The sequence below is a fragment of the Phascolarctos cinereus genome, unplaced genomic scaffold, assembly GCF_003287225.1.
Source record: "Phascolarctos cinereus isolate Bilbo 61053 unplaced genomic scaffold, phaCin_HiC Scaffold_1;HRSCAF=81, whole genome shotgun sequence".
Classification (NCBI taxonomy): domain Eukaryota; kingdom Metazoa; phylum Chordata; class Mammalia; order Diprotodontia; family Phascolarctidae; genus Phascolarctos; species Phascolarctos cinereus.
The window spans coordinates 229,105,635-229,130,963 of record NW_027555514.1 but is presented as its reverse complement, the minus strand read 5'-3'; the positions used below and the strand labels follow the sequence as shown (position 1 = coordinate 229,130,963).

The window sequence follows — 25,329 nt, the reverse complement described above, 5'->3', positions numbered from 1 at the left end:
CAAGAAGAGATATGAGAAGGTACCTTCCCTGATCACCTTTTTTGCAGAGTTAGGAGACTATCACTGAGGAAGAACGGCTATAATGTCAGACTTCTTCAATGTTGGTTAGTTTGGCTAAATTGTCTGCCCCCCCCCCCCGGCCGCCTTTATTCTTTGTTGTAAGGGATGGCTTTCTGAAAAGGGGCTATTCTAGAAAATGCAGGTGATGTAAAAGCAAAAGATATCACTAAAAATTTATTTTTGTTTAAAAAACCAAAGATCACGAGCTCTTCAAAAAGCAGCAGATCTATAAAGCCAATACAACAATATAAGAATCAAAAAATTTCGGAGTTGTAAGGGCCCTTGGAAACCAAATAGTCCCAACCCACTACTGAACAGTAATTTCCAGGTGGTCACTGAGGTTCTCTCTACTTGAATACCTTTCAGCAGTGGGGAACCCATTACATATCAAGAAACCCATTTCACTTGGTAGCAGCTATTTCATGGTGACAATATGTATTCTTCCTCATACTGCACCATAATTTGCTTCTCTAATTTGCATTTCCTAGCTCTGCCTTTAGGAGCAAACTAAAACAAATCTCATCTCTTTTCCACATGATAGACATTTATTCAAATACACTAAGACAGTCATTACATGTCTCCCCTACCAAGTCTTCTCTTTTCCAGGATATACAACTACTACTAATATTAATTCATATCTTCATTGTGGAGAAAGTCTCAATTTTCAGATTAAGCCACTTCCACAGGACTTTTTTTAAGGCTATAGTGAATCAGAGTTTCTTTTCTATTCAATAGCTACTCAAGTTTGATCATGTAAGCTTAAAGTTTAGAGTACTTATTTTTTTCTCCTAAATTTCAAAGAAAACATTATATTAACATATGCTCCTGGCAGGTGGCAGATAAGATAAGAGTTCCTACTCTAAATAAACACGAATTCACAAGGAAATGGAAAGTGAAACTTAACTATTTCACTCTCAGGCCCAAAGGAAACCTTAACTGCAAATAGCAATGGTTGCAATTTAATTGGTTTCCTTTGTAATCCCATGTATTTCATTTTATGCATTTACTTCCTTCGGAGAAAGGGGTCCATTGGCTAAACCAGACTGACAGCCAAAGGGGTCCCTTACACACACAAAAGTTAAGAACTCATACAACAGATTTAAAAATACATTCCAAATGGGGGTGGAGGACCCAAAAACATTCATCTTAAACAGAGACAATTCAGTCAACTAAGAAGAAACCTTCCAAATCAATGACCAAAAACAGCCTTCATAATAGCCTTAAACAGTATATTTTGGAGTACAGTTTAATTGCCACTTGCTTAAGTCACTTTTCTGCTGTCATCCTGGATCTGTGAAGGTGGTTCCTCCTTGGATTTACCACCTCTCCCCTTTTTACTCTGCAGTTCACTCCCACATAGTCTCATTGCAAAATAGCAAATACAAAGTGCCTTCAGAGGAACTGAATGTGGAGTTGAGAGACCTGGGGACAAATTGCACCTCTGAGATACAACGGGGTATGATCACTAAAGTGAGCCTCAGTTTCCTCATTTGTAAAATGGGGTAACACCTATAATATTTACTTCACAGAACTACTGTCAGACTCAAATGAGATTTCAGAGTGTAACTCGGGCCAACAGTTTCCTTGTATGTATACATGTATGTGGGTGTATCTGTACATAAACATACACAGTTACTTTAAAAAAATTTCAACATGTTTCTCTGTATGTATGTGTGTACATATGTATCTACAGAAAGTCAGTTATCATACAATGTCTCTCCTCCTTTTCTCAAACTCCTTCAAAAAGCTGTCTATATTATACCCTGACTTTACTTCCACTCCTCCATGTGGTTGGTATTTGCATTCTGGCCTCTGATCTCATCACTGAGCTGAAGAGGCTTTCTCTGAATTTACCAAGGATCTCAATTGCCAAATCTGCTAGTCCTTTCTCAATCCTAATATCTCTTGATCTCTCTGCTGTATTTGACACTGATAACCACCCTCTCCTTCCACACTCTCTCCATTCTGGGTTTTCATGACACTCTTCTCTCCCGGATCTCCTGCTACCTGTTTGACTGTTCCTTCTCACGTTCTTTGGGGGTCGTCATCCATATTATGCCTTCTAACTGTGAGTGTTCCTCTAGGTTTTGTTCTTGGGTCTCTTCTCCATCTACACAATCTTGGTAATATCATCAGCACCTGAGTTTAAGTGTCATCTCTATACAGATGATTATTCCTTGAAAGCCCCAGTGGCTCCTCAAGGATAAGGACTGCATCATCAATCACTACTGGACATTTCAAACTGGATACGTCAAAGGCATCTTAAGGCATGTTCCAAACTGAACCCATCTTTTCCCCTAAATCCTCCCACCCTCCAAAACTCCTTATTTCTGCTGATGGCACCACCATCTTTCTAGTCTCACAGGTCCAAAACTTTGGAATTATCCTTCACTCCTGATTTTATCCAAATCTTGCCATTTCAATCTTCCCAGTCTCTCACATTTGACCCTTTCTCTTGACTCACACAGTTACTACCTTAGTTTAGGCCCTCATCACCACTCACCTAGATTATTTAACCAGCTTTCCTCCTAATTGGACTCTTTGTTTCAGGTCCCAGACCACTCCAGTGCTTCCTACTTATAGCTATCAAAGTAAATTTTCTTAAGAAAAGGAAATCCACTCGCTCACTCAATCAATTCTAGGGCTTCCTTTTACCCTCAGCAATCCAGTCAAACTGGCCTTCCCTTTGTTCCTCACACAAGACAGATACTCTAAGAAATTGGCTCCCAACTTTGTGCTTTTCCATAGGCCTGAGGTTTATTTACTCCTTATCCCTGTCTCATTATGTCTCATTTCCTTTAATATTCAGCTCAATTACCATCTTCTGCATGACGCTTTTCCAGATTCCCAACTGCTAGCATGTTCTTATCCAAATTACTTTGTAATTTTAACTGCTGCATATATAATTTATGTTTATATATAATTTACATATATATAATACATATTTTCATACATACTTATCTCCTCCATTAGAATGTAAGCTGTGGTGAATGGGGATTATTTATTTCCTTGTACCTGTATCCCAAGTATATAGTACATAGGTGCTTGTTAATTGATAATGCATAGTAAAAGGTCTAAGGGATTTTTTGCTTATGCATTATATACATTTCCTTTTATTCATTTATCTTGATTTGACAAAGTCTCGATCAATCTCTTCCTGCTTCACACCTATTCTCATTTTCGATCTATTTCAAGTTAGCTGACTCTCCTTATCCAGAGGCTTAGATATCTTCTATGCCTATGATTTGTACCACTAGTCCCAAGTCCAAAGTCTCTTTCTTGAATTCTCTGATCATGAGACCAGTCTTGGATGTATCTCTTACCTTCAAAGGAAAAAATCATCCTCTTTATAGTAATCTCAACACCCCAAAATGTCATCATTCCTTGGACAGCCCACAGAACTTCCATACCTAGTCCACTCCCCAGACCTGAATGAAGTTATTCTTGACTGAGGCCAGCTCGCTCTCTATAATTCCATCCTGTCTCTTAAACAAAATGGTAAAATTTGTTGAAGCTAGTTTGGGGGTAGGGCTGGAGTTTGGAGCCCCAGAAAAGCACTTGAGATAAAGCAGGGTTTGGTGCAAAAACACTGAATTTTACCAGTAGGACTGAAATTATCCCCATGGTGTTCGTTCACTCATGTGTTTCTTCCATAGTTTGGACAAGGCTGCTCTAGTTTCAAATTAGATTCTTTGCTCAAAAAGCAATCAATTTTTTACAACTTTGCTCCTCAATATCTCCATTTTAGGCTCTCAACCCTTGAGGTCAGAAGTTCTTCACTTGGTAGCCATGGACTTAAAAAAATTGATAACTATATTTCAACATAATTGCGTTCCTTTGTCTATTTTATTTATGCATTTGAAGTCATTATTCAGAGGGGTTCATGTTATAATTTTTTATCAGATTGCCAAAGAAGTCCATGATACAAAAAAGCTTAAGAATACTTGTTGTAGGATCACATCATTGCACATTCATTAAGTATATTCAGTTTTCAGTTATCAAAGCCTAGTGACAAATTTACTGAGAGCAGCTAGTTACCTACTGCCTCACTAATCTTTGGTTTCGATTCCTTCTCATTGAGTTGACTAACTTGCAACCTAAAGCATAAAAGGCCTAGCCACTGTGAACTTGGTGTTCATTCAGGTTCGGCAGAAATTCTACTGCCCTGCAGGGATGCCTTTCTGACCTAACACTGTAGTTGTCATGATCAATGGGGAAATGTGGAAGGAGTAGTGTTTTATTAATTAACCTCAAGTCTCAGCTACAGCTCCACCTTCTGCAAGAAGCCTCTCCCAGTCTTAGTGCCACCCTCTGAATTATCTCTAATTTATCCTGTATATATTTTGCCCGTACCTGTTGTTTGCATATATAACTCTCCTCCATTATACTGTAAGATCCTTGAGAGCAAGAATTGCTTTCTGCCTTTCTTTGTATCCCTAGAACTTAAGCACAACTTAGCCTGATAGTTAGGGGCTTAATAAGTGATTTGTTGACTTCATGGGTTGCATTATATTCTAATCCTGTACTTGACTGACTAGACTGGCCTTAACTAGATCCAGAATGGTAAATCACAATTCTTCTAGGGTTTCCTTCAATTCTACTTCTGTACCCAGCTCTTCCTTACTGGTCTAAATCAGGTCCAAAATAGAAGTTTCTCTTGTTGGTTTTTCCATCTTCTGAAGGAATTTCTGCATGGAATGTCTCCCTGCTCAGCTCTACTGAAGTGAAACCTTTAGCAGAAGTAAAGGAGATGGAGTCCATCCTCATGAATGCATCAGGGCCTCAAGCCCTTTTTACCTTCTACTGTAGTAACCCACCATCCCTTTCTTTCTCCTGTAATCTATTCTCACCTGCCACTGATCCTTATCCAAATATTCTGTGCCACACTTTCCCCTCAAGCTGATGTATCTCCACACAGAATAACTTCTTGATATACAATCACAATTAAGAGTTGCTCCACTGCCCCTATTATATAAGCTTTTCCTTTTAAATAAAGTATACTCTTCTACAGAGTAAGTCACAATTTAACCAAGCTTCAATATGAAGTTACATCTACCTCCTTGGGTTAAGAACTCTAGTTCACTTTCACGTTCCACACACTGGTGTAAAGCTGAGACCAATCAATCAACAAGCACTTATTAAAGACCTCTTACGTTCTTGGCACTGCACCAGGAGCACAAAGATCAAAATGAAACAGTATTGGGCTTCAAAAAGTTTGTATTTTCCATGAGGATACAATACATACAACTACAAATCAATACAAATTAGTTTGGGGGGAGAAAAGACATTAGCAGCTACAGAAATCAGAAAAGGCTTCATGTACAAGATGAACTCAAGCTGAGTTTGGAAGGAAATTAGGGATTCTAACAAATAAATGAAAAAGCATTTACCTATAGGTATGGAATACTTCATATAATGTTAAAACTTTTTTGGATAGTTTTGCTGAACACTCTCTTTGGAAGAGTGATGCAATGGGAAATGTAGATGACATAAAACAAAAGATACAAATAGAAATTTATTTTAAAAAAAGAAAAATAATTAAGTGCTTAGCACTGTACCAAGATGTGGGGAATACAAACAGAAAAGCAGTTCCTGCTCTCAAAGGAGATCACATTGTAAGGAGAAGGAGGCGGCAACACAATTGGAGGGTCCAGCTGCAGGGCTAGTGGAAAAGCCGAGGGGATTCTTAAGGCATGGTAGCAGGATGGATTCCAGGGCTCCTTTATATGCTTCTGTAGAATAGATGGTAAAGCTGGGAGGTCTGAAGAAGGAAACAGCAGGGAGGTGGTGATGACCAAAGTCAGTGATTCAGCTGGAATTCAATCCAAAGTTATCTGACTCCAAATCCAGCACCCTATCCACTGCACCACACTGTCCCTGGCCATTAATTCTTGAAAGTAGGTCCCCCTAAGTTACATGATTATGTAGATGTGAGGAGGAATGCATTCCAAGCATGGTCATAAGACCACGTAAAGGCACAGAGATTGGAGATGGGGGGGGGGTTCTGTGTGAGGAATGGTGATAAGGTCAGTTTGGCTGGACTCACAGATTGTGTGACAGATAGTAACACACAATAAGGTTGGGAAAGCAGATGACGCGCTTTAAATAACAAACAAGGTGGCACAGTGGATAGAAGGCTGGGCCCAGAATAAGGAAGACTTGAGTTCAAATCCAGCCTCACAGACTTAGCAGCTGTGTGACTTTGGGCAAGTCACTTAATCTGTTTGCTTCAATTTTCTCAACTGTAAAATGGAGATAATAATTGCACCTACCTCCCAGGGTTGTCGTAGGGATCAAACAAAATATTTATAGTGTTTAGCCTAGCACACAGTAGATGCTATATAAATTCTAGCTATGATGCTAGAGAAAGTAAGAGCCATTGGAATTTAATGGCTAGAGGATCACAAGGTCAGACCTATGCTTTAGGAAAATCACTCAGGCAGTTATATGGAAGATAAACTGAAGAAGTGAAAGGCTTGAGACAAAGAGACTAATTAGGAGGCTAATACAACAGATTAGCGGCCATATAAGTCAAGTTGTGAAATGAGGTTAACTCTAAGGTTGTAAACCTGGTGGGCCAGAAAGGGTTGTGGAATCTTAAACAGAAGGAGGAAAGGTCATAAGAGGGATGAATTTGGTGGGCAAGATAGTGAGTTCTGTTTTGGACTTGCTTAGTTTGAGGTGCCTAGGAGATCTTTAGTTTAATAAGCAGCTGGTGATGTGAGACTGGAGCTCAGGAAAAAGTCTAGTGTGATTATATGGATCCAGGCATTATTTGCTTAGAGATGACAACTATGGGAGGCAGACGAAGTTATCAATAAAGAGTACTAAGTACAGAAAACGACCCAGGACTCAGCCTTTAGGAGGCATCAATACTTTCCCAATTTTTGGATATCATTTTCTTTGAATCACCAGCACCTCCATCATTATTCTTTCTATATCACATATTACTCTCTGTGACATTTGCCTTGGAAGTTCACAGGTACAGATTTCTCTCTTCTCTTTCATATTCATTTCAAAGCCCTTTTGATCAGATCCACAAATTTCCAAATTTTCTTTCGTCTCTCAGATGCGCTCCATCCCTAGCCCTTATCTTAAGCCTCAGCCCACAATTCAAGTCTTATTTTAACACCAGCTGCTATTTCCATATTTTTTTGTCCTCTTTAAAGTCTATGCCTTCAACCAACAGTAGTGATGAAAATACTGCCTCTAAGGTCTTCAAAATTCACTGCCTAAGGACATTATGATCCCTAGAGATGCTTAATAGTTTTCTTCTGGCAGAATCACATGTTCCTTCATCAATCACCAGGAATGGTGGTCATTGGATGTCAGTCAAATGGTAGTCAATACTGGATGTCAGATTTAACAAATTTTATTAAGGACCTAGTCACATCCCAGATAAGCACCTGCGTAAGAGAGTATACCACTTGTTTATTCACATTAAGCTGACAAAAGGCCCTCAGCAGACAGTTGACAATCACATTTATTTTTTCCTTGTGGCCAGCACAAGATGTCCTTCTTCCTGGTGACATCTATAAATACCCTCATAATTCTTCTGCTTTCTCTTCAAAGCATCCAAGTCTACCTTCAATGGGGAGAGGATCAAAACTATTATGTAACTGTACCAGTTCAGTGTTCCTTGTTTTCTTCTTTTTTTCGGGTAACATCCTTTTATTCTCTAACATCCTGACAGTGGTTCAGACCTCTCAGTCTTCTTTGTTTTCTTCTTAAAGTACTTTTTCCATTCTTTAGGGAACACTTCATCCTCCCTGGTAATTAAGAGAAGAGAAAGGTGTTTCTCCAGCCATTCCACCTTCCCAAAAGGACAGCAACCTGCATTTTCTACACATGGAGCCATTAACTGGCTTTGGAAGGAACACGTAAAATCTGTGCAAGTTGAGAAAAGGTTTCTTTCATCTTCCACATCCACGGAAATGGAGACCCTCAGTCCCCTGTGACTCTAACTGGAAACTCTTTCAGCCAAGTGCTATAATAAACTGCCTGATTCCTCAAAAAAAAAAAAAGACTTATGGGAAGAAAATATAATTTCAAAGTATTTGAAAACCTGCCACAGGGTTCAGATATCAGATTTGGTTTTTTTTGGTCTCAACAGACAGTAGGAAGAAAAGGCAGAAACTGTGGAGATGTTAAACAAGAGTTATAGAATGAGATTTTGGTTCAAGATGTGAACAATTAGAACTGTCCAAAAATGCAATGAGCTGCTGTAGGAAGTGTGATTCTATAGTACTGGAGGCCCTCAAGCAGAAGACGACACTAATTACAGATATTATAGAGAGGATCCTTATTCTGGCATGAATCTAATTAGGATGACTTCCAAGAGTCTTTCCAACCAACCCTGAGATTCTACGAGTTTTCAACTATCCATCTCTTTCTTGATACCATTTCTAGCTGACTAGCAGGAATGTAGCGGTGTACTCTTTAAGTGCCAAATTCTGTGACACTGTCACGTGTCCCTTGACACGTAAGAGCTCAAGCACATACACACAGTCAGTTTTGGAACAGAAACAATTTGTCGCCCAGTTTATATTCACGTTATAAAATGACTCTTTGATTTAAAAAAAGCTAAAAGTTAATTTCCTACATTCTTATACTGTGGTACCACTTCTTTCCATGCTGGAAATCTGTAAGCCACCATCATATCTTCTTCTCAGCTTTAAAGTACCCACAAACCACAACAGTGACTTCCAGTTTCAACCCTCCCTGGGGAAATGTCCAGTTTGTAAGCCAACTCCCTATTTCTCAAAGTTTATGACAAATAAAGAGTAGTTCATAATACTATAGCTCAAAATGCCCTTCTCTCTGTTCTTCACATATGGTACAGCGTATTTCAACCCTTTGCCTTTTGACTGCCAATACCCTTTGCCTGGAATGTACCACTTTCCTCCTCAAACCCCTTTTATCCTTTAAGACATAGCTCAAACAATACCTTTTACATGAATATTTTCCTGATTCCAATTCCTCGTGCCATTCCTACCAGACTACCTTGTACCTATTTATATTTATTCTTTTTATGTTTATTCTACATATGCTTATATGTGTATACACTGTCTCCTCTGTTCATCCTTTGTACTTACATCACCAGCCCTCACACTGTGCCTGACTTCAGAAACCACCCAGTCCAACCCCTTCATTTAGCAGATCAGGAAATTCCTCCCCTACAAGAAAGGTTAGAGATTCCAAATTTAAGGGATGATTTAAAGGTTCTAAATACAAATCAGCACACCAGAAGTCCTTATGACAGTTCTGTTACACTTTTAAAAAGCCCTATGTACAAAATTCCAAACACTCAAAACTGACAACCTGGGTTCATTTTAGCATTATAAAATGATTTGATTTACAAAATGAATGATTCCAGTTTACATATACTGCTACTACTATTACTACTAACACACACACTCTTTCTCTCACCTATTTTCAGAGTTAGGAACATGGGAATTGTCTTTAATTCTTCTCTCTCTTTTATCTCATGCTGCCAAGTCCTAACATTTCATCCCCTGAAATCTCTGACCTACACTATCTTCTTTTGTAATCCCACCATGTTCCAAATTCTTCCAGATTACTTCATGAATCTTCCCAGTTGGTTTCCTTACTTCTTTCTACCTCCAATCTATCCTGTATATTGTTGCCCGCTAATCTTTCTAATTCCAGTTTCATCATTTCACCCCCCCTCCACCCCGTTCAACAACCTATGAAAGGCCCTCTACTGCCTGATATAAAATCCAAACTTCTACCCAGATTTTAAAGATTCTCTACCTATCCACTCTTATGTTCCAATAATCCTCAATACTAACCCTCCCCTCTAAGACAGACTTTTTTCCTCATTCTCATTCAGAAAACAAGTACTGTGTAAGACATCTCTTTATTGTTTAACATAACTTTAAATAAAATAACGAAACATATTTTTGAATGAGTAGGCTCCTTGTAAGAGTATTTATACAAAAACAAATTATACATTATTGAGAATACTATTGAGAGCTTTATAAGCTCTCAAATTCTAAAATTCTTCTCCACACTAACCTTATGTCTTCCACGAAAGACATTTGCAGTGGCTCCTTGCCCTAGGATATCAGATAGGAGCCACAGATGATTAGAAGTACTCTGCATTTCTGCTTGATTATGGGATCCTCTTCAAATACTGAGGGGAAAAAGATTTAGGACATATGTATTTAGAGATATCTATAAAACATATACATATATTTAAGTTTATTAAATTATTATTTCTTCAAAGTATACAGTTCAATTTCAAATGAGTTTTCAACAACTACCTTATAAACTAAAATGCTGAATGAACTACGAAGAAACATTAAATGATGATGTCTTAACAACCTGTACAGACTCAAAGTGATCTATCAAAGGCACTAATCTATGAGCTCTAATATTACGTGGAAATTCCAGAGAAAACTACAATTACTCTTAGATTTTCTTTCTATAAAACAGGTTAAAGGCATATTACTTCCCAACTTTCTTTGCCAAGATTTTTGTAAAGAACAATGAAAAAATTATTTACTTGCAGAATCCTCAAAGAACAGAAGATAAAAGAAAATTGTGTAAATTTTCAGAAAAGGATTTTTAAAGAGATTACTGTTTCCTTCTAGGCCAAGCAAATGCAAAGTGTTTCAAAGAGCAAAATATCAATTTAAATTTCTTAGTTGCAACCATGTATGTGTATTAAAAATATAACCACTACTGAAAAGTGAAAAATGTCATCCTTCAAAGATTCTTGGCTTTTTTTTTTTGGAGTAACCTGAAGTCTGCTTCCTCAATTTACTAAATGCAACCCTTCAAAATTAAATATAATGCCTACATTTAGGGAACTTTCCATTCGGAGAGAAGTCATGCACTATAACTTACATACTTAATGCCCTGGGGTCCCTGAGAGGTCAAATGATATCTCCATGGTCACAAAGCCAGTATGTGTCACAGGCAGGACTTGATTCAGATCTTCCTTCCTCTAAGACTGGGCCTCTATTCATAAATGCAGTCTGCTTCTCAGAATAAATTAGTATGGGCAGTGAAATATTTAAACTCATGCTGGACTAAGGGAAAATTGGGGTGCCACTACTATGGTAGCTCCAATTTAATTCAAATATACATTTATGAAACTTCTACTACTTGTGTATACCATGACAGGAACTGTGAAAAACAATTTAATTAAGATGCACATCTACAGCCACAATTCTCAAAATCTGGTAGAAGAAAGTGACACATACACAAAGAAGTGGAGACAGTATAGCTTGGAAGCTAAGGCACTGAGTTTGGAATAAGAACCACCTGTGTTCCATCCTGCCTTAGATACTTTCTAGTTCTAAGACCCTGAGCAAAATCACCTAACTTCTCTGTGTGAGGAGGTTGGTGCTGATGGCCTCTAAGGTCCCTTCCACTCCTAAAACTAAGGTCTTAGGAACATAATACAAAATATAACATGATAAATCTAAGTGTAGGAACAAAGAACTACGAAGTCTGAAGAAATATTATTTCTGAGTCTTTCTTGAAAGTTCCATGGAGTAGGTGGTATTTGAGTTGGGTTTTAAAGAATGAGTAAAAAAAATTTCAATGGGTGACTCTGGGGGCAAGAGAGGGGTCAAACCATAGAGACTAAAGTACCTCAGGTCTACCAACAGAGGAGCCCTGTTAGCTTGTTGCTTTCAGAACTTGGGAACTTAGTGAACTAGACATAAATATGAATCAAACCCCTACAAAAATGTGCCCTTAGGAACACTATATGCAAAATCATGAAGGCACTGCATTCTTCCCATGCATGGAATTCTGCCAATAGTAGGTATGAAGCTTCCTTCTACCACTTTCTACATATCTAATACAAAGTGAAAGAGTTTTGTTGGAAGGGGTGGAGGAGGGGGATCAAATTTCCCTATGACTAATGACCAATTTTTTCCCACAAGTTCTCTAAGGGAAAAAAAAAAGGTGCTCAAAATCTGGTGACATCTCTCATTAAACTCTGCTTATTCCTTATTCAATACTATCACCAAGTATAATTATTAGGCCTCTAATATATGTATATACTCTAATATATGTGTATACTACATATATTATTAGACACGATGTCATCGTATACTACACAGTGTACAATTACATGATATATATTATTAGGCACTATAGCCTATAACTATATGAAATATATGCTATAGCATACTATGTAGTGTATAATTATACTATATATATTAGGCAGTATGCAATAGTATACTATATAGTGTATAACTATATCAGATTCATTATTAGACACTATGCTATAATATACTATATAGTGTATAATTATACTACCTATACTATTAAGCACTATGTTGTAGTATACTATATAGTGCATGACTATACTATATAATATACTATTAGGCACTATTAACATAGTGTGTAGTATATAGCTATACTATTAGGCACTACACTGTAATACAGTGACAGGAGGCTACATATAAAACGCAGACATTATAGGAAACAAGTTGACGAGATACAATCTGACCCGGTTTCACAATCTCCTCTGATACAGAGCTCAAACACCCCCTCTACACACCAGCAAAGCCAAACATGATTCAGCACCCCTGTGTCCCAGCCCCAGGGCTCGGGTACTTAAGAGCGGCACAGACACGGGGGGCAGGATGTTAAGCACCCCCCTCCACGCGTGGGGGGATGGGGCGGAACGTACCTGCCAGGTGGGCCGGCTCGGGCAGCTCGCCAAAGCTCCACAGGTAGGGGGTTGTTAGGCGGAGGGCTCCGGGAGAAAGACGCCCATGTTCCTGAGGGCGCCGGACGCACGCAGGGCGCACCGGGGCAGAGGCGAGCTGAAAGGGCCAAGGAGACTAATTAGGGAAGGACCCGAAGGGAACGCGAGATCCCACGCGCGGGTGGAAACCGCAGCAGCTTCCGGGGTCGGTCAAGTTCACAACACGTCCCACGGAGGACCCCCTCTTAACCCCCTTTCCAGAACCACGTCGGCTTTAAGTCTAGGAGGAAGTTTGCACTTCCTCCTGTCTTCCCCGGGGCCAGGGCCGGGCCGCACTAATGGAGTGGGTGGGGCCGTCGAGGATGGAGGCTCCGGCCGCCCAGCCCCGCCCCCCGCTTCGCTTCTGCCCCGCTCTGACTCAGCATTCCCTCCTAGGCCCCTGTCCGGGGCCTCGGTCCTGGAAGCCCTCCGGGGCCCGGCCTGAGGCTGCCCCGCCGCCCCCGCGGCCTCACTCACCTGGTGAGGGTCCCAGGCGCGGCTCGGCTTCCGCGGGCCTGCTCCTCACACCCCGGGACACTTCCTGTTAGGCGAGGGCGGCCCGGGCAGCCACGTGACCGGCCCGAGCGTGCGCGTGTGTGTGCGCGCGCCCTCCCTCCGGGTGGCCGCCCGACGTAGCGCAGCCCGGCTCCTCCCCTCCCCCTCCCTTTCCTCTCCCGCTGCTCCTCCTCCCGCCCGCCCCTCCCCCTCTGCTCCTCCTCCCGCCACCTCCTCCCCTCCCGTCTGCTCCTCCCCCGCTGCTCCTCCTTCCTGGCCCTCATCCCCTTCTGCTCCTCCTCTTCTCGTCCTCTTCCCCTCTGCTCCTCCGCAGCTCCTCCTTCCGCTCCCGCTACGCTCCCTCCTCGTCCTCACCTGTCACCCCTCCTCACCTGTCGCCCCTTTCCAGAATGGGGAGAGTCCGATCCTCCAGCTTCCCGGGGTGGGGCATGCTCCGAGAAAGGGCCTTGCCTGGATGGACTGTGCAGGCTGAGTTGGGGAGGGTGTGGCTGGCCAAGATGCTGCCCCACCCACCATGCCAGTGGCAAAGTGACCTGCCTCTCTCCTTGGACTGGCAGAGCAAAGCGCCAGGCATCGGCAGCAAATGTAGACAGACGGCGCCAATCCGCAAAAAAAAAAAGAGGCGGGGGTAGAGGGCAGAACCTCCCCGTCCCCTCCACCCCACCCCGACAGTGTGCTCCTGGGGAGCTTGGGGTCCAGTCCCATTTTGAAACGGTGATAACTGAGTGTACACCGAAGTTAGCAAGAACAAGGCAGGGATTTCCAGAGCAAAAGAAGCCCCTCTTCTCCTTCCTCCCTACCCCTTCCCTTCCCCGCATTTAGCAACCTCGCTTAGACGCCGGGGAGGTGCGGTCTTCATCCTTCTCTGCCAGGTGCTTAATGAGAGTTGGCTGCTGAATGGATGCTGGGAAAACCCTCCCCCGACTCCCATCCCAGCATCCACTCCTTAGGGTATAGTGGCAAGTAATCTCCTCCAATTTCGAAAACTCCGGAGCCTCCTAGAACCATTGTAATTTCTATGAATGGATCCTTTGTCACTGAATAGTAAGATCATTAGTGACGACTGAGAGCTGAGACTCTGAGGAAGTTGGGCTAGATCTCTAAGGTTCCTTTGGGTTGTAAAGCCTACAATTCAACAACCCCCCCACCCCTGCTTTTTAAAATTTAAAACCTATTTTACCCATGCCTAAGTCTGGTGGGGTTCAGTGTTAGCACATTGTCCTGGGCAGCATCTGGGAAATTCTTTCTATGGTCTTCCTCTCGGATTTTAATCAGATGGCTAGACTAGTTCCTTAAACTCTCATCAGGTGGACAGACTAAACTCAATTAATTAAATAGTTTAAATTCTAATGAAGTAGACTTATTAAACTCATTTTAACAAATTAATTCATAAACTAGTTAAATTCATCCACCAGGATGCACAGTCTGAGAGCCACTGCATCAGCCCTAGGCAATGTCAAATACTGTTATTTAGCCCGGTTAAAATCCAGAATTAAGGGCTCTAGGTTCCTGGATGTTGAGCCATACCTGTTTCTCGACTGTCACCAAAGGATAGTGTCTGTATATTACACTTCATAAGGCCCTGAAGGGATAAGGCATTTGTGTGCATCCTCCTACTATCACAGGTAATATCTGGGTCAGTGCAGTGGATAGAGTCCTGGAGCTAAGGTCAGGAAGACCTAGAGTTTCAAACCAAGGTAGCAGGCAGGTCAGGAAGAAGCCTCAGATATTACCTAGCTGTGTGACTCTGGGCATATCACTTAACTGAGGTGTGCTTCAGTTTATCCATCGGTAAAATGGGAATAATGATAGCATCTATCTCCCAGGGTTGTTGTGAGGATAAAATGATCTATTTATAATGCATTTCACAAACATTAAAGCACTACATAAATGCTATCTGTTATTATTATACGGGGAAAGAGAAAATGCTATCAACAATAACTTATCCACGCCCACCCTGATTTGGGACGCTGATCTATAGAAGGAAGGCCTAAGTACCCAGATGTTTTCTATAATTAATCTACTTTCAACACAGCTGACACAGTTCATTCCTTCCTTTGTTGAGTATCTGTTGAATTCCTACCATCTGGCAAAGCACACTGTAACAAAATTTTTTTAGGTTCTAGTAATAACACATCATGCATAATTCCAGTACCCATACTCTACTATAGAAAAACTTTAATCTGTTAATTTTACGATTTCACTTTTTCACCTAAATATAATGAAAACCTTTTTATTAGTAATTAATTCTACAAATTATGAAAATGCATGAAAATTTTATATTTGTATAAATCTTACAAAAGCACAGTCCCCAAAATATGCCTATGGGACTGACAGTATAAGAATCATTACCATCATCATACAGACAAGAAACTGAATGGTGATAACAAAATCTCTTGACTAAAAACAGTCCAGGTCCTTTCCAGGGGCTCTTAAGCTTGGCATCTAAAACTTTTTTAAATTATATCTTATTAAATGAATTTCAACACAATTGGCTTCCTTTGTTATCCCAATATATTTTATTTTATGCATTTGAGAACATGATTCTGAGTAGTCCATGGGCTTCTCCAGACTGCTAAAGGGGTCCAGGACACACTGAAAAAAGGTTAAGGAAGGTCCTTAAAAGGGTGAAGAAAGGTTTTCTTTCAATGAAGCTATGTGTTGAAAACATCATCAAAGTCCCGGTAATGAATACATTCTGTAACATAACATTCCAAAGTGGTATGGAAAAAAAGTTGTTGCCTGACATTTAACCAATCGATGGAACCTGTATGAAAGACATTGATTAGATGACAGACATCAAAAGTTTCTTACAGGTATCAAAGTAAACTACCCACCAGCTAATCTATTATGCTTTCACTTCCATATATATATATATATATATATATATATTTGTATTTATACAGGTCTATTCAACAAAAAATTGTGACTAAATTCTCTCATCAAATCAACTTCTAGATGAATTTGTTATCCAGAGCAATGCTATTTACTAGGAAATCGGATAGTGCCAGCTCCAAATGCCCTCCAAGTATGAATTTCGTGTTAGCCAAAAAAGGGCACTTATCTGAATTTTAAATCAAACAATTTATTGAATCTAGTTTCTATGACTACAGTCCCTTATTTTTTTCTTTCCATATGTGCCTATGGGAACATAGGTTTTTTCACATGTAATATGGATAAGTCAAATGTTGAGGGGAGTCTAGGAGGAGATATGGAAAATATGGAAAATCCAAGTGATTTTGCCAGTTGCTACCCTACTCACAGGACTTAAGAGCTGAAAGGAACCTTAGAGACCATCTAATCCAACTCCCTCATTTTACAGATGAGAAAACTGAAGCTCAGAGAGGCTGTGACTTGCCCAGAGCTACCAAGTCTCAAGGGCAGGATTTGAAAGCAGGTCTTACTAGACTCCAAGCAAAGCATTCTATCTGCTCCACATTCAACAGGCATTTGTAAAATTTTTCTTAAGTGCCAATTATGTGCCTGACACAGTCTAGAACCTTGACTCTAGGTACTGGGGATATAAAGGCAAAATGAACCAGTCAGTGCCTTCAAAAGACTTTATTCTACTTGGGGGGGGGGGAACTCGTACATAGAACATTAAATTCGAAAATAAACAATGTGACTTCTGAGGAGAAAGAGGAGGGCACTAGCAACTAGGAAGATCAGAAGAGGCTTCCTGAAGAGGGATGATCTTGAGCTGAGCTCTAAGGGAAGGAAGAGATTCTACAAAGTGAAGCTGAGGAGGGAGGGCATGCCAAGCAAAGAGAATAGTTTGTGCAGAGGCACCAAGAAGGGGAATGTAATGTTGGGTGGAATGTAGAGTGCAAATTAGGAGAAAAATATGCAGTTACCCTAGAAAGGTAGATTAAGGGAAGATTATAAAGGGCTCGAAAAGCCGAATACTGGAGTCTGTCTTTCATCCTAAAAGGAAAGCAAACCATTGGAGTTTCTTGGGCAGGAAAATGACATGGTCTGACCTGCACTTTAGAAAGATCCCTTTAACAGCAAGGTGGCTAGATTGGAAAAGGGAGAGTCTGGAGACCGAGGCTGCTGTTTGTCCTTCGTTCTCAAAGAAGACCATGATATCAGGGAGGTGATACTATGACATGCCATGAATTGGATTTAAGTGAGAGAGGGCTGTGCAAAGTCACCAGCCTCATTTTCTCCCTGGAGCTATCTGTGTCCAGCGGCCAGATATGGATCAGGACAAATGGAGATGGCCTACAATGCAGTAGGGGACCATGGCCTTTTCAAACTAAGGTCTGTAAAGGGATTCAGTTTGACTGAGGCAGCGCCCATTCAGTGATTAAAATAAAAGATGAGGCAGGGAGACCAATTAGGAAGGCAGGCAAGGAAGCAAGCATTTATTAAGCACCGACCACATTCCAGTTGATGGGGTGATGGGAACTAGACCCCTAAACAGAAAAGACCATGTCTTTGAAAGCAGCCCAGTCCCTGAATTTCCTCATACATTTCAGCAGCCCAACTGGCATCTCTGCCCAAGGCATCTGGCCCAGCCCAGCCCACTTAGATACTCAATAATCCTTTCACTGTGTGCTCTCCAACCCAACCCAGACCACTTAACTCCTTTCACTGCCATACTTGGGCCACCCCAGGCTATTTACCATTTTTTAATCCCATCCAAATCTTCTCACCTTCTTTTTGTATATAAGTATCAATTTTACCCCATCAAGGCACAGATCCACTCAATCTCACCTGCTTCTATAGGTGTTATAATAAACCTCACTACTTTGACTGAATGAACCTTTGGGTACTCAAAACCTTTCCAGGCAAACTCACGTTGTACCTTTACATTTCAGGATTCTCATCACCCCAAATTGCATCACAGCTACTGTGCTAAGTTTTATATATTATCTTCTTATATTCGACAATTACATACAACACATTGTGAGGTAGATGCTATTATTACCCCTATTTTACAATTGAGGAAACTGAGGTTAAGTGACTTGTTCAGTGTTATACAGCTAGTATAAGCATCTGAGAATGGATTTGAACTCAGGTCTTCTTGACTCCAGGCCCAGTGCTCTATTCACTTCTGCACCTAGCTGTCCCTAGGGAACAGCAATTAGGAGACAAACGCAATAGTCCAGGCAAGAGATAATTGACGGCCTGAAAGAGCACCACAAATAGCAACTGCAACCTTGAAATGAAAAGGTGCTTCATCCTTGGAAGGAAAACTGGCAAATCTGGACAGCATACTAAAAAAGCAGAGATATCACCTTGCTGACAAAGGTCTGTATAGTCAAAGCTATGGTTTTTCTAGTAGCAATGTACAGCTGTTATAAGGAAAGGTGTTGCTGGAGAAGACTTTTGAGAGTCCCTGGGACAGCAGGGAGATCAAACCAGTTAATACTTAACCAAATTAATTCAGGGTATTCTCTGGCAGGTCAAATACTGAAGCTGACGGCTGAATACTTTGGCCACATAATGAGAAGATGGGAGTCATTGGGGAAAAAAAACCCCAAAAACCCTGATGTTGAGAAAGACTGAAGGCAAAAGAAAAAGCAGACAGCAGAGGATGAGATGAATAGAATCTCATGGAAACAAAAAACATGAATGTGGACAGACTTCAGGAGACAAAAGATAGAAGGGCCTGGTGTGCTGTGGTCCATGGGGTCATAAAGTGACAGATATGACTGAACAACAGTAGAGTAGTGGCTGCCATGACCAGAGAGAACAGCATAGACGTGAGATGTGACGTCAAAGTAAAATTGAGAAGCCTTAACAGTAACAATTAATACTGTGAGTAGGATATTCCTGTTGTTTCTATCTTTGCAACATCTCTCTTTATGTCCCTTCTCTCCTAACACAGATACCAGCCTGGTGCAGATACTCTATCAGGTACCTCACTCTCAGACCACTGCAATAGTCTGCCAGTTGGTCTCCCTATTCCAGTTCATCCTTTACTCAGTTACCAAAGTGATCTTACTAAAGAGCAAGTCTGACCACGTCACCACTCCACTCAATAAATTCGAGCAGGTCCCTATTACCTCCAGGAACAAACATAAACTCCTTTTTGATTTTTATAACCATTTACAGCCTTTCCAGACTTTTTATACTTACAGTTGTTTATGTACTCTACAAGAGAGTGGCACCAGCCTTCTTACTGTTCCTAGCAAAAGACACTCAATGTGTTGACTACATTTTCATTATGCCTGAAATGGTCTTCTTCTTCATTGCCATCTCAAGGCTTCCCTGGTTTTCTTCAAGACACAGCTCAAATCCCACATTCTGCAGAAGTCTTTCTGGGTTTCACACCACCCCTCCTGACATTCCTAAGCCAGTGCCTTTTCTGAGTTTAACTCTCAATTTACTCTGTATACATTTTATATGTATAAGGTTATTTGTAAATCATCTCTCATTAGAATGTACACTTCATGAGGGCAGGGACCATTAAAATTTTTTAATTTTTTCCTTTTCTCCATACCTCCAATGTACAGTGCCTGGTACATAATATACTGTATGCGTAATAAATGCTGGTTGACTTGTTGGGTTTTAAGATGTGTTCAATCTATTTCCCAACAAAGCAGTACTTTGTCATTTCAGTCATAGTTTTCAAAGAATTTTATTTTATTTTATTTTGCTTGGCAATTGGGGTTAAGTGACTTGCCCAGGGTCACAGAGCTAGTATGTGTTGTGTGTCTGAGACTAGATTTGAACTCAGGCCCTCCTGACTTCAAGGCCGGAGCTCTATCCACTGTGCTACCTAGCTGCCCCTCAAAGAATTTTAGAGTTGGAAGAAATTTGACAAGTTACCTAGCTCAACTTAATACTTGAATGAACCTCCTTTATAACAAATCTTAAAAGCAGTCATCCAGACTCAGCTTAAAAATCTCCCAGTGATAGGTAAGTTGCTATTACCTTGAGCAGTTCAATTTGTTTTTCATCTTTCAAACACCTTTAACTGTTAGGTTTTATATTAAACAGGCACTTCCTCTGCCACCCTTTGTTCCTATTTCAAGATGTATGAAGTCATGTATTTTAACATGATTGCCAAATATTTGAAAATAGTAGGTGTACTGACGTCCCTTTCCTCCCCATCATTTCCCTCTTGCCCTCCAAGCCTTCTCCTTTCCAGGTCTTTTAAATCACACTTCATAATTTGGTATTTAGTTTGGGATCTCCCTCATCCTCCAGAAACACTCGTTTGTGAACATTCTGGTTAAACCAACCCAGTGCTGCTCATAATACTACAGTTGTGATCTGGCCAGCACAGGTAGATTGGAAACCTCCTTTGTCTTGGAGATTGTTGATACAGCCCCGAATCACCACTTTTACGGTAGCCACATCACACTGCACAGCCCCAAATCACTTTTATGGTAGCCACATCACACTGCTAACAAACCCAGACCATAAATCCTTTCCACGTAAACTGCTTATCTAGCCATGTGCCTCTTCTACCTTGTACTTCTCCTTCAGTATATTTATCCCTGTAAAATTTAATTTTCCTCAATCTAGCCCACCGTGCCCAGCCAGCTTGTCTTTTTGCATCCCAACTCTGTTATTAAATTATCTGTTAATATTGGGAAAGGACTTAAAAACTATAAAATTGCAAGCTGCTATTGTGCCCTCTAACCTATTAGCTATCCTTCTAGGCTTCACATTATTCACCAGTCTCCATCCTAATCATTTAATTAAAAAAATGTTGGGCATAAAAGGGACCAAGATAAAGACTCAGGGCTCACCATTATAAACTGTAACAGGTTGACACTGATGCTTGAGTTCATTGCCTTTGGTCATGATCTTTCAATCGATTAGGAATCCACTGAACCGTACTTCCATCTAGCTCCTCTCCCTTGATCTTACCCATCATTTCTTTTAATGCAGATCTTTCACTGGAGTGAACACTCCTCCGAAAATTCCTTCCACCTATGAGGACGAGCAACTCATCTGCAACTTGTAAAAAGTCCATACAAATACTCTGAGTTTGTCCAATGGCTTGTATGAGTCTAAATAAACTGTAGCGTTTCCTTGATCTGCTAGTCTTGTACCTAGCTAAGAAGAAAATAAGGCTAGCTTTTCATTAGTTCCCAGGAGGTTAGAACTGGAAGATCAAACCCTCTTGACAGATGAGGAAACAAGGTAGGTAGCAAGTGCCATGTCTCAAGTCACAAAACCAAGGAAAGTGGCAGTGTGAAGACTAGAACTCAAGGCTGACTCCTCCAGTCCTGTGCTACTCTCCATTATATATACTAGTGATGGGGTGTGGCACCTGTACCCCTAAAAGGAAAAGACCATGTCTTTGAAAGCAACTCAGTCCCTGAATTTTCCCTAACATTTACTCAGCCCAGATCACTTGCCCAAGGCTCCTGGCCCACCTAATTGGCCTACTTGACATTCCTTTCACTGTGGCACCTGGCCCACCCCGGACTACTTACCACTCCTTAATCCTACCCTGATAGCTTCACTATCCCTTTGGCATATAAGCATCAGTCTCATCCTCATTGATTTGCAAATTCACCAAGAATTTTGCCCACTCCTTTTGACATTACAATAAACTTTGCCACTTGACTGGAAAACGGTTTGAGTGTGTGAATTTGCTCCAGGCAACTCCACCTTGTACCCTGACATTTTCCCTGGTTCCCAGCAACCCTAAATCACTAGGAAACACTATTACTCATCAATGGTAAATCCAGGCTAGTTCCCAATGATAACAGCTTTGCTGGAAGTCCTTGCAGATAATAGCCATTTGAGAATTCATTCTAAAACGTTACCAGAGATCAGCATCCTAGGGACCACGGTGACATCAAAACATTGACTTAGATTTGGAAGGGACCTTAGAGGTTGTATAGCCCAACCCCCTCCTTTCACAGAGGAAACCGAGACTTGTAAAGTGTGACTTGTCCACAGCTTAGGGAGGAATGAAAGCAGATAGAAACTCAGAACTCCTTCTAGTGGATCCCACTTGTTGGGCCTGACTTGGAGGCTGCCAGGAATCTACAAAGCTGGGTCTAAGTTCTCACCCTTCTCCACCTCAATTCTGAGCAGAGGTAGAATTATTCAGTTTTCCAAAGGAGAGTAAGTCTCCCAAATGATTACTTAAATTGCATCTTATGAGTACTAAGCACTTTTGTTTTCATTGTTTCATTTGACCCTTGTAACACTGTAAAACGGGTGTTTACCTACAGGAAAATGATGTTCAGAGGTCAGCACGGTAGGAAAAACAGAAGACCTACCTACCTACAAATCATTATTTGTTCGATCACATAACATCTTTGTGCCTCAGTTTCCAAATCTGATGGCCTCTCCTCAATGCTCACCTTTCATGACCAGATCGATTCGACCTTTTGGACGTTCAGTATTCTCCTTTTGGATAATCTTTTCCATGTTTTTGTGATACTGCCCTCTCTTAGTTCTACTTCTACCTCAGTCTTCTCTCCTGAATTCATGTTATACTTCCTAGCCGTCCTGGGCCCTTTCTTCACTGTCCCTACACACACTCAGTGACCTCATTGGTTCCAATGAGTCTACTTATTATCTTTATGCTGGTGACTCACACATCTCTATTACACAGCCCTAGTTTCTTTCCCAAGCTCAGTCTCACATCATCAACTTAACTGGATAGCTTGTTAAGGCTTTTCGAATTCAGCATGTCCAAAACTGAGCTCATTATCTTTCTCCCCAAACTCATCCAGCTTCCAAATTTCCCTATCTGTGGCAAGGTTACCACTATCCTTTCAATTACCCAAATTCACAAACTTGGTGTCATCCCCAACTTCTGTATGTACTTGGTTGCCAAGTACCACAATTTCCATGCCAACGTCTTTGGAATCTATCCCCTTCTCTGTTCTCTGTACTTACTGCACCACTACCCACTTTCAGGCCTTTCTTATCTCTCACCTGTACCATTACGATTGTTATTTGGTCATTTTTCAGTTTTGTCTGCCTCTTCATGACCCAATTTGGGGGTTTGCCATTTCCCTCTCCAGTTCATTTTACAGATGAGGAACTGAGGCAAACTGAATTAAGAGACTTCCCTAGGGTCACACAGTTAGGAAGTGTCTGGGGCAGATCTGAGGTCAGGAAGATGAGTTAATCCAGTTAATTCCTGGAGCCTGACTCCAGGCCCAGCAGTCTGTGCACTATGGCACCACTTAGCTACCCAGATTATATATGCACTATTATAATAGCTTTGTGATTATCTTTCTGCCTCTAGTTTTTCTCCCTATTCTAAGTCAAACTCCAAGAAGTTGCTAATGACTTTCCTGAAGTGCAAGTCTATGTTACCCAGCCCCAACAATAAACTCCAATGACACCCTGCAACTTCTGAAGCCTCTTACAACATGGGTCCAACCTCCTTCCATGCACACCACACTTAGCTCAGTTGCCCAAACAAGGTCATCCACTTTCAGCCTATGTGCCTTCCCCCGGGTGTCCCTCACACCTGGAATATATGCCCTACTTGCCTGCATTTCTCAAAATCCCTAGTTTTCTTAGTTCAAATCAGGCCTCAGACCAAACACTTGATACTTACTAGCTGTGCGACCCTGGGCAAGTCACTTAACCCCAGTTGCCTTAAAAAAAAAATCCCTAGTTTTCTTCAAGGTTCAGCTTTTGTCACCTTCTATGATGCCTTTCCAGATGTGCCCCTTCCCTACCTCCCCCATCTTTACCCTACTTCTACTGTGTCTCTACCTATTACATACACAAGGGCAGGGACTGCTTTTGTCCCATGCCCAGTGCCAGGTACAGAGCCTGGCACAGAACATACTTGGCGATGATCTGGACCTTCATCTATACCCATAATTCCTCCAAGATTACCAATATCAGTTCAACAACTGCATCCGGGCTTGCTTTCTTTCAGCACCCTGCCATGTATTTGTTTTGGTAGAGTGATATGATTTAAATTTAGTGATCCTGGCCCCAAATCCTGAGATTCTGCTCTGGTTTCCTTTCCCTCTTCAGAATGCCAAGAGGATAAGTAGACTTAAGTCCATTTTGGCAAGGTTCCTTGACTGGTAACCTGGCTGGGGGTGTGAGAGAACCTACAATTCAGAACACAACTGCTTCTTTCCCTTCCTTGGCTTCATTCCAGGTGCTTCTGCCATCACTATCACCGATCCCCTTATACAAAACTCCACAAGTCTGATACAAGGGGCTGAAAGTGCTAGTGAAAAAGACGGGAGAGAGAGGAAACAAAAACACAAAGGCTGAGAGTTGAATCTCAGATGACTGTGGTGGTTGTTTCAGCTCAACGGAAGGTTTGGTGGAAATGATGGCCATGTGTGGAAGAAATAGTGCTTCTTGTAGTTCTTGGATCATTGCTACTTGAAAAGGCCCACAAACACTGGCACAGCCTGCCTTGACTAAAGTACTATGCCGAAAAAGATGGAGCTAAGTTAAAGTAGGGTTGGCTTTACAAACGGTCATGTAAGATTTCCTAAAACAGGGGCAGCTAGGTGGTGTAGTGGATAGAGCACTGGCCTCAGAGTCAGAAGGACCTGAGTTCAAATTTGGCCTCAGACACATGATACACACTAGCTACGTGACCTTGGGCAAGTCACTTAACCCCGACTGCCTTGTAAATAAAATTAAAATTTTGCCAAATTAGATTCATACACGAGTTTTTGGGAAAACAGCTCCTGAATATGTGAAGGACACCAATTCCAAGAGTTCGCATCTACAGAAGCACTTTATTTATTTCTGGCAAGGCAATTGGAGTTAAGTGACTTGGCCTAGAGTCACACAGCTAGTGTCTGGGGCCAGGTTTGAACTCAGGTCATCCTCCTGACTCCAGGATTAGTGGCTCCACCTCCTGCACCACCTAGCTGCCCTACAGAAGCACTCTATACTTCACTGCTTTCCTCAGAACAACCCTACCTTTTGGAGTTCATAGTAAATGTCATGAGCCTAATTTTACAGGTTAAGATACACCACTGCGTACTACAGGTATGCATTAACACTACAGGTTAAGATACACTTACTGCAGATGGCAGTAAGTGACAGGGTCAGGATCTGAACCCATACCTGTGGACTCTGAGACTGGAGCCTTTCCC

At 41.3% G+C, this 25,329-nt stretch overlaps 2 protein-coding genes across 2 annotated transcripts in view; both read right to left on the bottom strand.

Moving 5' to 3' along the window:
• Nucleotides 1–13,417, bottom strand: part of TBK1 (TANK binding kinase 1) — a 52,396-nt gene extending 38,979 nt beyond the window's left edge. Inside the window, exons 1-3 of the mRNA XM_078146131.1 lie at nt 13,271–13,417; nt 12,737–12,872; nt 10,099–10,216 (exon numbers count right to left, since the gene is read on the bottom strand). Of these exons, the coding sequence (XP_078002257.1) occupies nt 10,099–10,185 (87 nt within the window). The 5' untranslated portion in view covers nt 10,186–10,216; nt 12,737–12,872; nt 13,271–13,417. The remainder of the gene's footprint in view (nt 1–10,098; nt 10,217–12,736; nt 12,873–13,270) is intronic.
• A 2,388-nt stretch (nt 13,418–15,805) lies between these two features.
• Nucleotides 15,806–25,329, bottom strand: part of XPOT (exportin for tRNA) — a 52,305-nt gene continuing 42,781 nt past the window's right edge. The window contains exon 25 of the mRNA XM_078146127.1: nt 15,806–16,076. Within this exon, the coding sequence (XP_078002253.1) occupies nt 16,059–16,076 (18 nt within the window). The 3' untranslated portion in view covers nt 15,806–16,058. The remainder of the gene's footprint in view (nt 16,077–25,329) is intronic.